The 12,759-nt window shown below is 40.9% G+C and overlaps 1 protein-coding gene across 9 annotated transcripts in view; it reads left to right on the forward strand.

Annotated features, from left to right (window-relative positions):
* LOC109042749 (homeobox protein prospero) overlaps positions 1-12,759 on the forward strand; it is a 153,206-nt gene that overhangs the window by 115,584 nt on the left and 24,863 nt on the right. For 7 of the 9 annotated variants that reach the window (XM_019059686.2, XM_072301158.1, XM_072301155.1 and 4 more), the window contains 2 exons: positions 2,739-5,872; positions 10,709-10,868. In XM_019059686.2, the coding sequence (XP_018915231.2) occupies positions 2,739-5,872; positions 10,709-10,868 (3,294 nt within the window). The remainder of the gene's footprint in view (positions 1-2,738; positions 5,873-10,708; positions 10,869-12,759) is intronic. The other 2 variants (XM_072301156.1, XM_072301157.1) reach the window with 1 other exon arrangement.

Raw genomic sequence — 12,759 nt, forward strand, 5'->3', positions numbered from 1 at the left:
ACATTTAATGTGATCACGCCTTAAAATTCTCTCCGCTGTGTATGCCTCTTATTTGTCATATTCTGAATGCAAAGTACGTCGCACTTTTTGATGCAAATCAGAGCAAAACTCTAGGAAAATAAAGAGAGGGTTGAGTGGCTGCTTGCATGCTGCCAAAAAACAGCTCTTTATTGTCAAATGTTTTAAAATGCCTCAAATATTCATCTCCTCCATGCAACTTTATTAAGTGTGTTCATGAAACCAAGACAATGTGTCCGTAGCGTAATTTCAAGTCCACAGTGAATGAACATCTCTGGGAAGTTTAAATCTGATATAAATATTACGGCCAAGAAAGTTTCGATCAAGTCAATTTTGTCAAACGTGCCACCGAAGACGAAGCTTCGCCCGAGTGGTTGAAGTTAAACTTGAAGGGATCCGTTAAGAGGATTAAGTCTAATCATCGGCAAGAAATGAGGCGACTTCTTCAGTAATGGTGAGAGTCAACTTGTTGGTAATGGCACGTTTGAACTTCCACACACACACAATCGTCATTTAAATGCCTCATAATCAGATGCTTTCTTACGTGGTTGAATTTTCATGTTTCTAAGCTTTTAAATGACGTGTCGCAAAAGTTCTCCAAGACCATTTCCTCGCTCATGTAATCAGCATTGTTATGAAGCTACTCGCTACAATGTTCTCGAATGCAAAGTGAAGCTAGTCAAAGAATCTACTCATGCCCAAAAAACTTTCATGAGGCCATTTTTCTCGATCTTACAAAACGGCGTAGAATACCTGAATAGGTACAAAAATTTTAAAGCCCAAAACTTATTGTAATATATCTTCCCGAATTCTGTCAAAATGCCCATTCTCTCTATTAAATACTAGTGCACACGGTTTTAAATTGACTATTTGTCGCTTAATTTCTTCACAGGTGAGATGTACACTTAACGTACTCAATTTTTGAACCAAAAAAAAAGTAGGGAAAATTTAACGAGGACTGATAAATCTGTTTTTCCATCGTTATCGAAGCGAAGGACACTATTTTATGAATTGGAATAAAGCGTAACCCGAAATCGTTATGCAAACAACGTTTTACGAAATTTTTGATCTATGACTTACAAGTTGGAATAAAGGTAGACGATTGTTCAATCTGTTTAAGTCACGCACATTTGTAGAGACAAGTGTTACAAGCAAACAAACTTCAACCAAATGATTCACATTTAGTTCGTATTCAGATTCTCCCAATTCCCTCATTATCGGTCTTTTTTTCTTTTTTCGGATAGTTACATAAAATTCCTGCTGGTTCGTTCGGTTTCTAGTCCTCTTAGATTTTGATCATAGCACAGAGATAACTCTTTCTATTCAAATTATTTTTCAAATTTATTCATGCCAATTCGAGTATCAGATTGATCCTCTCTTTCTATTTTTCTGTATTTTATTTTCAATTTCATTTATGTATTAAAATTTTCCATCCGTCACGTAATAAACCAATAGTTAAAAAGAATACATTTTCTCTTTAATATTCGTTTGAATCATATAAATTGTAACCCAAAAAATAAAACAATTTAGTCATGGGCACTTCTACACTTCGGTCGAAAAAAAATGAGGCTGTGGTAAACCAAGTAAACAATTATTGAGGTTGAAACGAAAATTTCACGTTATATCTGTTCTTTTAATTAATGAATAAAGTAAGACAAATAAATAAATGAAATAAAAAAGTCTGCGTTCCAAAGGGCATTTACTGTAGATGGTCTTTCCCGCCAAAAAATTTATCACACCTCAATACATCTCTTGCCCGATCCAGTTTCTTTTGTGAAAGCACGATAAGGTAACAATCTTCACGTAAATGTTTATTTATTAATTCAAATTTCAAAAATTCCCCAGGTTTTATAGTTTTGTAAAACTCGAGGAAAAAATTAATGAAAGTATATAAACTATTTTCCTTTTTCAAAAAATTAAAACGCTGTATCATAGGATGCTTCCTAAAGTTTCATAATTAGTTTTGATTAGCTGATAGAAAACTTTCAGACGAATGAGGACCTGTCAGTGTATTTTCCGAAGAGAATGCACTATTTTTAATGGTAAGTTTTAAAAACCCCAGAAAAGAGCAATTGAGGGGAAAATTACCAATTAGCGGGATGCTTTTCATGCATTTTGGAGACATGAGGAATCTAAAATTGTGTACATGTCATCGAAAAACTTATCGATAACACGGAAAATTCTTCCACGAAAAAAGCTAATGAATTATATCATTTCCACAGGTTTCGAGGCGACAAAAAACGGTTTTTATTAATCTTCATAGCATGTGTTTTGTCCTTTCTCTTTTATGCGTGTAATTGATTGTTCTTTTGGGTGAAATTGAATAATGAGAGTAAGAAGTGGGTAAAATTCACAAGAAGAGAGTGATGGAGATAGAAAGTGAATGAAAATAATGCGAGGTGATGCTGGAGCGATAGTTTCGATGATAGTTCACCGGAGAGGAGGAGAGAAGTAATGAGAAGAGAGAGGGGAAGAGGAGGTGAGGGTTGATGAGCCCGGTTGGGCGCTGAGCTCCGAGTGGAAGTAGTGGCTTGAGGAGCCGGAGCCAGCGGTAACGCAGCTGTGAAGGTGAATGAAGAGCGAGAGAGGGGGGCAGGTGTGTTTAGTTTTTCGTTCCCCTCCCGGCTCGAAGCTCGGGAAGGCATAGGCACGAGCCGTGGAGTTGGGAGCCTCATAATGCACATAATAGTGACAGTTGGTATTGTTGTGGACGTTTGCAGGTCCCCCCATGGGTGCGTAGAGGGGCCGCCCTCTGCCGCGGCGGCAGACCAATCACAGGCGGAGGCTCAGATGATGTCATCAGAAGAGGAAAACGACAGCTTCGGGTTGCTGAAGAACAAGAAAAGGGCCAGACAACGTGTAGACGCCGGCGAGCCGCGTAACAGCTACTCCTCGATCCCCAACTTCAGCTCGCGTCCGAGTTTTTTGAATAGTAATTTGTACAGTGCGTTTTTTAGTCAAAACCCCCAACATTTCGGGCTGTTCAACCAGGGCTGCGCGCCCGCCAAAATGCTCAACGAGTTGTTCGCGCGTCAAGTGAAAACTGCTTCGGAAGCGGACGGCTCGACAATGATGACCATGGACACAGGAAATACGGACGTCAACGTGGGCGTCAACTTCGACTGCCTCGGACAAACCCCGGCCATCCACCGAGGACTCGACGTCAATTCCTCCCCGCCGCCGGGCGACGTCGCCTCTTATCACAAGCTCCGCGATATTCTCCAAGGCAGGAAAAAGGACATTCTCGCGCTCGAACAGGAGTTCCACAGTGTAAACAACAGTGCTCAAGATAGAAATTCCCCCGATAACAATAACACGATCACTAACAATAACAACAATAATAACGAACTTAAAAACGGTTTAACCAACGGTAGTGGTGTCAGTGATAACAGTGCAGTGTACAAAAATGTCAAGTCTGAAATTAACCTAGAGGAACAAAGTGGCGATGAGGATGCCACAGGTGATGAAGAAATGAACGAGGTAGGTGATGATATCAAATCAGAATTATTAGTTGAAAATTTAAACGGTCACGCCTCGGATTCTGAGCGTGGCACTCCGTCCCCCGTCTCTGATTCCCCCAAGGATGATAACGACGATTCCAACAGGGATCCCTCCGCCCCCAAAACTGAGCAAATTGAATTGAAAAGGGCCCGAGTTGAAAATATCGTCTCCAGTATGCGATCTAGTCCTTCGTTAATTACTCAAGTCAAAGGCTGCAACAAAAGAAAATTGTACCACCCACAACAGCATGACAACAGCGCAGTCGAGCGCTTTGCTAACATGAATGTTAATGATAATTTAAATTTATCAATGGACGAAGATGAAGAAATGGAAGAAGATGATGATAACGATAATGAAAATGATACCGATGAAACTAGTCCCAATGAGCTGAAGCAAAAAATTGTAGAAAAAGATGCTTTGAAAAATCAGTTGAGGACAATGCAGGAGGCTTTAGTTGAAATGCAAGAAAAATATGTGCGTTTGTGCTCGCGAATGGATCGGGATCAAAATGATGACACCGGTAGTGACGTTGAAGAAAATTTACCGGAAAAAGCTCAAGTGACCCCCTCGTCGACCCCCGTCAAAGAACCCACGACCCCCCGTGCATCCACCCCCGTCTCGCAGCCAGTCATCCCTCCAGCCATGTCAAAAATGATTTCCAAATTGCAGCATCCCAAAAACCCATACCTCCCCCCTCACCTCCCAGTGGCCCCGAATTTTAACAATGGTGCTCTCTCCATGATCCAGCAACAAGTCTTGCAGGAACACAACTCGTCCAACCTCGGTCAACACCACCATCTGCCTCACCACCCCGCTCTCAGCAACACCGCAGCTATGTACCTAGGAGTTAGTCATAAACTGTTCATGGAACAAGAGGCCAGGATGGCCAAAGAGGCCGCCATGGCTGCCGAGCAACAGCATTTACACCAGCAACAACAATTCATGAACCAACACCACCACCACTCCCACGCTCAGCAACATCAACATCACCAACAGCAACAACAGCAGGCGCAACAACACCAGCAACATCAGCAACAAAAACATCAGTCGAGTAACCAAGCGCAGTTATCACAGTCCGGCAACGCAGCGAACTCCCAAAAATCCCTAGCCGAAAACCAACCCAACGATTTTTCAGAGAGGTTATCCATGCTGAGGTCGAGCGTGATGGGTTCATCCGCGAATCACGATCTAGAGGGTCTAGCCGATGTCCTGAAATCGGAAATCACTTCTTCGTTATCGCATCTGATCGATTCGATAATGAGCCGGTTCATGCAGCAGAGGCGGTACCTGGGCAAGCTCCCCGAGTCTGCATCCGCGGCCAGCGCCGAGCAACTCAACAAGGATCTCCTCCTGGCATCGCAGCTATTGGACCGAAAAACTCCTCGCACGAAAGTGATCGATAGAGGCAATGCGGGCGCCGTCAGCGACCGACCTAACGGCAACGGCCCGAGCAACGTCAACAACCCGCTCGTCGGCCTCCCCCAAAAGATCAACGGAAGTAATTTCTCATCGATGAACCCCGGACACCAGAACAATCCATCAAGCATGGCCAGCAGCAACGCCAACTCAATCAGCACACCAACCACGGTCAATTCAAACGTCTCGTCTAGCAACCCGGAAAACAATCTCAACACGATAAACCTACCCCACGTGAAAGCATCACCCACCGCGCCGATGTTCTCGACGCCGAAGCCGCCGCCGAACAACATCGGTGCCCTGTACAACATGTCATCGCTGGCGCCGTTCAACCTCTCGGAGAGCCGGGAGTCCCTCTCGGAGCAGAACGAGGCTCTGAGTTTAGTCGTCGGGCCTAAGAAGAAGCGACACAAGGTGACGGACACGCGGATCACCCCGCGGACGGTGAGTCGGATCCTGGCTCAAGACGGACCCGGGGGCAACGTCGAGATGCCCGGGAAGTTCAACAACCTCTTGGCGATGGTCCCGAGCGGTTCGGAATCGCCCCCAGCCCCGTCGCAGCAGAAGCGACCCTACCACGCGCCGCCACCCCCGATGCTCCCCGTGTCGCTCCCGACTTCGGTGGCCATCCCGAACCCAAGTCTGCACGAATCTCAGGTCTACTCGCCGTACAGTCCGTTCTACCACCAAAGCTCCCACATGCCGTCCTCTAGTCCGCCGGGAATGGAACTCCGGGATTCGCCGCCGCTCCCGCACCCGCCCTCGCTCCTCCACCCGGCCCTCCTGGCCGCGGCCCAGCACGGAGGATCGCCCGACTACGGGAACATGCGGTCCAGCTCGACCCTCGGAGGAGCCGACAGCATGGACCGGGGATCAGACTGCGCCTCTGCCGATGGAATGACGCCTACTATATCCTTTTCAGACAAAAACTTAAATCGTAAGATTTTTTCACAAAAAACTTTATTTGCATGCTCACACTGGAAAAAACACACATTGGATCTAGAGTCCAGACTCTTGAAAACGTTGACAAGAAAAAATACTCTTGATCCAATCGGATTTAAGCTTAAATCAAGAACCAAGTCTATTAATTTGAGTGGATTTCCTTTTGATTTAAGCTTAAATCTGCTTCAATCAAGAGTCCTTTTTCTTGTCAATGTTTTCAAGAGTCTGGACTCTAGAACCAATGTGTTTTTTTTTTTTTTCCAGTGCAGTAACTCAAGTAAGTCAGTTGCACGTATCACAGAATCGTCTTTGAGTGACCAAATGTTTAAATTCAGTAAAACACAATAACATCTGCTTGAACGTCAACTTTCAATACAGCTCTTTGGGGTTCCTGTGAAATACGTGATGGATGACGTCATCCGGCATGTTTCGGGTGTGCACTGAGAAAAAAAATGTACGTATTTCATACTGATCACGGAAATTTTTCGGTTCAGATAACCGAAAGACTTCGGTGCTAAACATGAACAGATTTTCAATATCTGTAACAAACTTTTTTCTCAGTTAGAGGTGTTGAACTCGAAAACTTGGCCTTCAAACAGATGTCATTGCTTTTTGCTCCTTTGCCAATTTCAATCATGAAAACACAACTCTGTGACATGCACAACGGACCATTAATAGAGAGAGAAAGAGAGCAATTTACATTTCCAAAAGAGAAAAAAAAATAGTTGAAATTGATTTTAAATAGATTTGGCGGCAAAATTTGCCTTTGGCGAGTAAAGAATCATGAGTCAAATTTTAGTCCAAGTATTTATTTCGAAATTGATCAGTGCCATCTAGATCAATACATATAATTTCAATCTTAAGACCTTCATTTTCAAAAATAAGTTCATGTAAATTGGTCTCTCTGACTTGACTTTCATCAAAATGCACGGCTCAGATTTCAAATGTGACTTATCTTTAGTAAAATGCGCCCAAAAGAACTCTGAATGCTTTTCTTTTCACACATTAAAGAGAGGTTTTTTCAACAAAAATGATTGTCAAACTTTGGTAATGATAATTTCAATAATATTCGTATAGAACTTTCTTTTAGGTGTCCGTCTATCTCTGAAAAACAAGAGAAAACGGTTACAGAGTAATCGCATTGTTGCCGTGCACTTCCGTCGCACGACTTTTAGAACTTTCAAAATGGAAACATAGAATTCAGGAGGTGCAGTGAACCATGCGGCAACCCTGCGTTGAGGCGATTAATTAAGGGTGCATTGATCTGAATTTTAAGGGTAGGGGACAATGCGGGTTTGTTCGGGTGAGTTGTACAACGAAAGAAACCATATTTGAATGAGCCCTTAATATCTGAATACCTCTTCAGTACAAAAAAAGAAGAGAAAAAAATCACTCTTAGTACTTACGGATGAACTTAAGAATTTGTGATTTATGAATTAAATTAAATTGAAAAAGGATTAAAAAAACGTGCGAATTGGTTTCTACCCAATAGTGAAATGAGAGAAAAGAGTCTTGTAATGCTATTATTTTTCATAAAATCTCTTGAAACTATTTAACATTATTCTAACGCATTATTTTTTCTTCTCTTTTTTCTGAAGATGTAAAAAAAAATAAGCACCCGAAAATTTTTCTCTGACTTTATGAGAAAAATGAAAGAAATTTTGCCGTGATAACTCCTCTTGTCGAAGTTAGAGTGATAGCAGATCTTTTGATAGGTTATGTACACAGATGTCATTCCGCTGAGTTAAGCTGATTAGAAAACTTGACGGTCTCCTAACAAGATAATCTAAGTAAACGGCAAAATAAGAAGCCGTAAAAGTCGCAATCGAAGTAGCTGAACAAACAGAAGAATATGATATCTTAACCTCCTTGCGTTAAAAGCTCTGACAGCATTTTTGTCCTCTCTACAACATTTCATCCCCTAAGTATTTTTCTTTTTGACGATTTGATTACCATTAGAGCGATGAACAAACTTGCATGATCTTTTCCCGCCAAAAAATTAATGACCCGCTAAATTCTTTGCTCATTCAAAGCCTTCCTTTATATCAAACGAGGTATAAAATGTAATTAGTAATGATTATATAACTTTTATCTTGAACATCTTGCGGAATTTAAGAAGACCGAAGACATTTGAATGACTGATAATGATTTCAACCTAAATAATTCACATTTATTTGGCTTAAATAAAAAGTAATATTAGCAGTCTGCCTTAATTTTTGTAGAAGTAGGTACGCGGTGAATTTTACTGTGTAACTCCTAGGTGTCTATCACGTAACACTAATTTACATAGTCTTTACTATTTAGGATTCCAAGTCTTTCCAAATAATATTAATTACTAAAAAAGAAGAATTACTAAAAAAAAATGCCGAATGCCAACCTGAAGTAATCGAGCCAAAAATGTATTCGTAAGTTTAAAAAAAAACTCTCCTTTCAACCCTAATGAAAGCCTCTTTTATTGATTTATTTCAAATTATCATTCCCTCGTATACTTGTATTTTAATTACTAAAGTTCGAAAATCGGGAAAGTTTCATCAAATACGGTTAGAACAACTTTAAAAGAGTAACATCATTTAAGATTTCAATAAATATTTCCTGACGAATTTAGGTTTTTAATGCTAAACTCATTCTACCTCACGCGATAGGTAACAGTCAGCTTTCAAGGTATAGCTTTTTTTAATTTAAGGATACAAAGGAGAGAATAAATAAATAAAAATGTCTTCATAAACTTTATTTCCGGATCCGGCTATGCAGTCCGATGCATAACTGCTTGAAAGGGGTGAAAGAGGGGGGGGGGGGGGTAAACGAAAGGACATTGTTGCGTGTATTTGTCGGATTAAATTCCCCTAACCTCCAATCATCGTTAAAGATGAGAGGAAAGCGACACCTCGTAAGTCGATTTTCCGGCGCGATCCGACCAGCCCTCTTTTTTCGAAGGAAATAGAATCCTTACAGGAAAAGAATTATAGAAAGGTCGTCATCCTTGTGTAGGTCTTCAATCCACCGTTGACTTAGTATCTGAATCACAGTATTCCGATACATTTGTAAGGCTTCTAGATATCCCGGCAAATCGCTCTTATTCTTTATCTTTGTTTAATTAAAAGGTGAACCTTCTGCTCGATGCCAGAACTTCTCACTCAAAAGTCATTATTCCGGTGTAATGAGTTGAAATTACTGCTACCAAAAATTAAAATTGCAAAATTTTCTCTTTAGATATCAGTTTACTTTACTTCACTTCTTTTGTCAGCTCTATTTTTAATCATTTAACGTATGCACAAACGCTGTTGAAATGGAGGCTAAGAAAGGCAACAGTTCAGTATCCTTCAGATTCAACTGAACATCGAACGATTCAGGGCATAAACATTCAGGGAACTTTTCATGATTTAAAGCAAACCAATTTCAAAGTATTAAAATTGAAGATCTGATAGGCATAATTCTTTTAAAAAAGCTAAATTAAATTTTTGAAACCAAAAATTGAAGTCATAGCGTTCTATTCTGTGTGCCTCTGGTAGACCAGCTTCACTTAAAAATCAATATTTAATTTTTTTTTTTAATTTCGGCATAGAATCGTTTACCAGATAGACAAAACCCAAATTTCAATCATAAGACAAGTGGAAAAGCAGTAACCGTTGAATATATCGACTGATCACATTGCTCAAATCTAGTTTAGTTTCATCAGAAAACCTTTCGATAACTAATTTTAGGAATCATCGTCTATTTTTTTAATTTTTTATCGTTCATAATACAATTTTTCGTCATTCACTTTTCAATTATTTTCCAAAAGTTGAATCGGAAGTAAACCCGCGCAGAGGTCAGAAAAAAATCAAGTCGATGGGTAACGCGCCTGACCGCTTTAAGACTGAAGAGGTCCCTACGGCCCCAAAGCATCCCTCTAGGACGGCGCGAGGGGATGAAAGCGGATATTTATCAGTTCGAATCTGAGATTCGAATCCAACATACTGGCGGCCGGCGCCGCCCTACGCCACCGATTGAATTTCCAAGACTCAACAAACATCCTAACGAAATAAAAGGAAGGGCTGCTCAAACTTCCATCCCGACTCTCCGCGCTACCCTTATTGAAAACCGTTTGCGTGGGTCAGAAACAACCCTCCTCTTCGCGCCCCTCCCCGGCCTTACTATAGCTGCATGCTCTTCATTGGCGTGGCGTGAATTGCGATTTATCGATTGTTGTGCCATTTAAACCTATGGTAAAGAATCGATTATTAAGGTGTTCGCTGCGAACACGCTGTCTATCGATCCTTTTCCATAGGTTTAAATGGCATAACAATCGATATATCGCAAAGCACGCCCCGCCACTGATGCTCTTCCTGACTGCAACCGCGGATTGCAACCCCGATGCATGCGTGAATAAGGAAATCCTCATGATCGCAAGATGGGCAGGCCCCATTAACAATATTAGCTCATGTTAGATTATCACGTATCATTGCCATTTTGATAATCAGAAAAACTCAGTGGAATGTTCATTAAAAGAAAAGGCCGGGGTGTCCGGGTGATCAGTTGAACTTGAAAAGCTAGGGTGTCTTTTCAAACTTTTTATGATATATTGTTTGAAATTCAAATGTGAGCTTTTCAAACTTTTATTCCCTATTTATTTGGTTCATAGTTTGATATCACGTATCATTGCCATTTTGATAATCAGAAAAGCTCAGTGGGATGTGCATGAAAAGAAAAGGTTGGGGTATCTGGGTGATCAGTTGAACTTAAAAAGCTAGGGTGTTTTTTAAAACTTTTTATGATTTGTCTTTTGAACTCAAATGTGAGCTTTTTAAACTTGTGTTCCTGTAATTATTTGAAAATTTCTCCTTGACTGAAGATTACTCTGCAACATTGACGCCGATGCACCTGAGAAAAGCCAAACTGATGTTCTTCTGGGTGAGGTACCCAAGCTCAGCCGTTCTCAAAATGTACTTCCCTGACATCAAGTTCAACAAAAACAACACTGCCCAGCTTGTCAAGTGGTTCTCAAATTTTAGGTGAGTCACTCCTCTAAGATCGATTTTTCCCATTCTCTTTCTACATGTTTCCTCTTTTTTTTTCTTTATGGGATCGTATTCGATACATCAAACAGGTGAGATTGTATCGATATCGATTGGTTTTATCATGTAAACATAGCCTCAAAAGTCAATCGAGTAATCTGAGGGAACGGGCCTCTTGTGATAGATTTTTTATTCTTATGAGTATAAAATGGCAGTAAAATATGAAATTGTTAGGAATTTTCTCATTTTCAGTTGTTCCTACTTTAATCATAAGAATTTTGTCTGAGGTTATATTCTATCGTTTTGAACCAAACAATAGATCGAACCACTATCGAAAACGATCTGCTGAATCATCGTGCTTCGCAGAAAATGAGTTGTATCAGGGGGTGTTAATAAATTACATAACGCTGTAGGGGGGGGGGGCGGATCCTGCGTTATGCTACTTTACAATACGATTTGTATTCATAGCAAGAATATCTAGAAGGCGTCATAGATTTAAGTGCAAGCAGGAATCCGGCTCACAAAGGTGTTTTCCTTAAACAGAGGACGTGGAAGCGCCGGGCAGAAAATAACACATTCCCGCACGATAGAGAACCCTTGCCGGCGATAGTAATTAGACATTAAGGGAGGTTTGTTTAACTCTTAATGTTTCCTTAACTTACCTCGCTAGGTGGGATGGAGGAAAACTTTGGAACCTCGCATGTCGGAAATGTCTCATTTCCTCCCCATTACGAGCGATAAAACTTGGGTGCAACACCTCGTTCGGGCTCTCGCAAGCACTGCTGGGGGTCAGCACTTGCTTGAGCTTCGGCTTGCGTCATAGTTCATTTAAATGACGGCTGATCAACATGTACGGTCTAAGGACGTTGCAAGCACCCCCAACTCTTCGGCAATAACGTAGCACGTCTCGTCTCGGTCTACTTAGGGAGCACTTTACTTGACGGAAAACGCTCCCGACTATACTGCCGTGCTAAGGAAGAACGCCGTATGAGCCCTCAGACGTTGCCAAGTTTCCTCCAATAAAAACCAAAATTGCTGGGAAAATTGTGAATATTATTTTCCAAAATTTTCAGACAATTTTATACGCAATTTAATCTAAAATATCTGAAAGTTTCAAGGAAGAACATGCATAAATTTCGTCAAAAATACATGTTTTATCTGGGGAAATTTGGCAACTTTCGAATGTTCTTACGGCGTTCTTCCCTAGCACGGCAGTATAAAAGGTGGGTAAGATTCACGAGGCTGGTTTGATATTTTTCTCTCACCTACGCCCCCTTGTGATAGACGGATCTAATTTGATGAGCTTTTTATTACGATTATGCTGCTTCCGGAAGTCTTCAATTACGAAAAAATGAAAATCTGGATACGCCCTGTTTTGTTCCTTAAAACTTTGTCCTTAAAATAAAAAAATCGCGAGATTCAACTCGGAACTGAGGTATAGCTGTTGTGCATTATGTCGAGCGAGTGGATTATAGATGACGTCATTGGTCTATTTCTAGTTTTCTACATTATGATAAAAGTCGGTTTTTGTATTCGAGTTTTAGAAGAGGGAACTTGTAAAATGCATGTTTCAGATTACAGCTTGTCTAATATCTTGTCCGCGGCTCCTTTATCTTATACATGAAAATAGTGAAAATGGGAACTTCGAAACTTTAAGACTATTCTTGGCTGAAAATTGAAAATTCAAAACTTGTTTCGAGGAGCTTCAAGATCGGTGTCTCAAAAAAAATGTTATTTTGCCAGCGGAGGTCATTATCTCCTGACTTCCCACGTCATTGGAGAGGCTTTCAAACCTGCGCAAAAAAGAAAAAATCCATCACTAAGCGAAGAGAGGGCGGAGAGAGGAATCAGTGGTGTGGCGTGCTTTGCGATATATCGATTGTTATGC

The sequence above is a fragment of the Bemisia tabaci genome, chromosome 6 (genome assembly GCF_918797505.1).
Source record: "Bemisia tabaci chromosome 6, PGI_BMITA_v3".
Taxonomy (NCBI): domain Eukaryota; kingdom Metazoa; phylum Arthropoda; class Insecta; order Hemiptera; family Aleyrodidae; genus Bemisia; species Bemisia tabaci.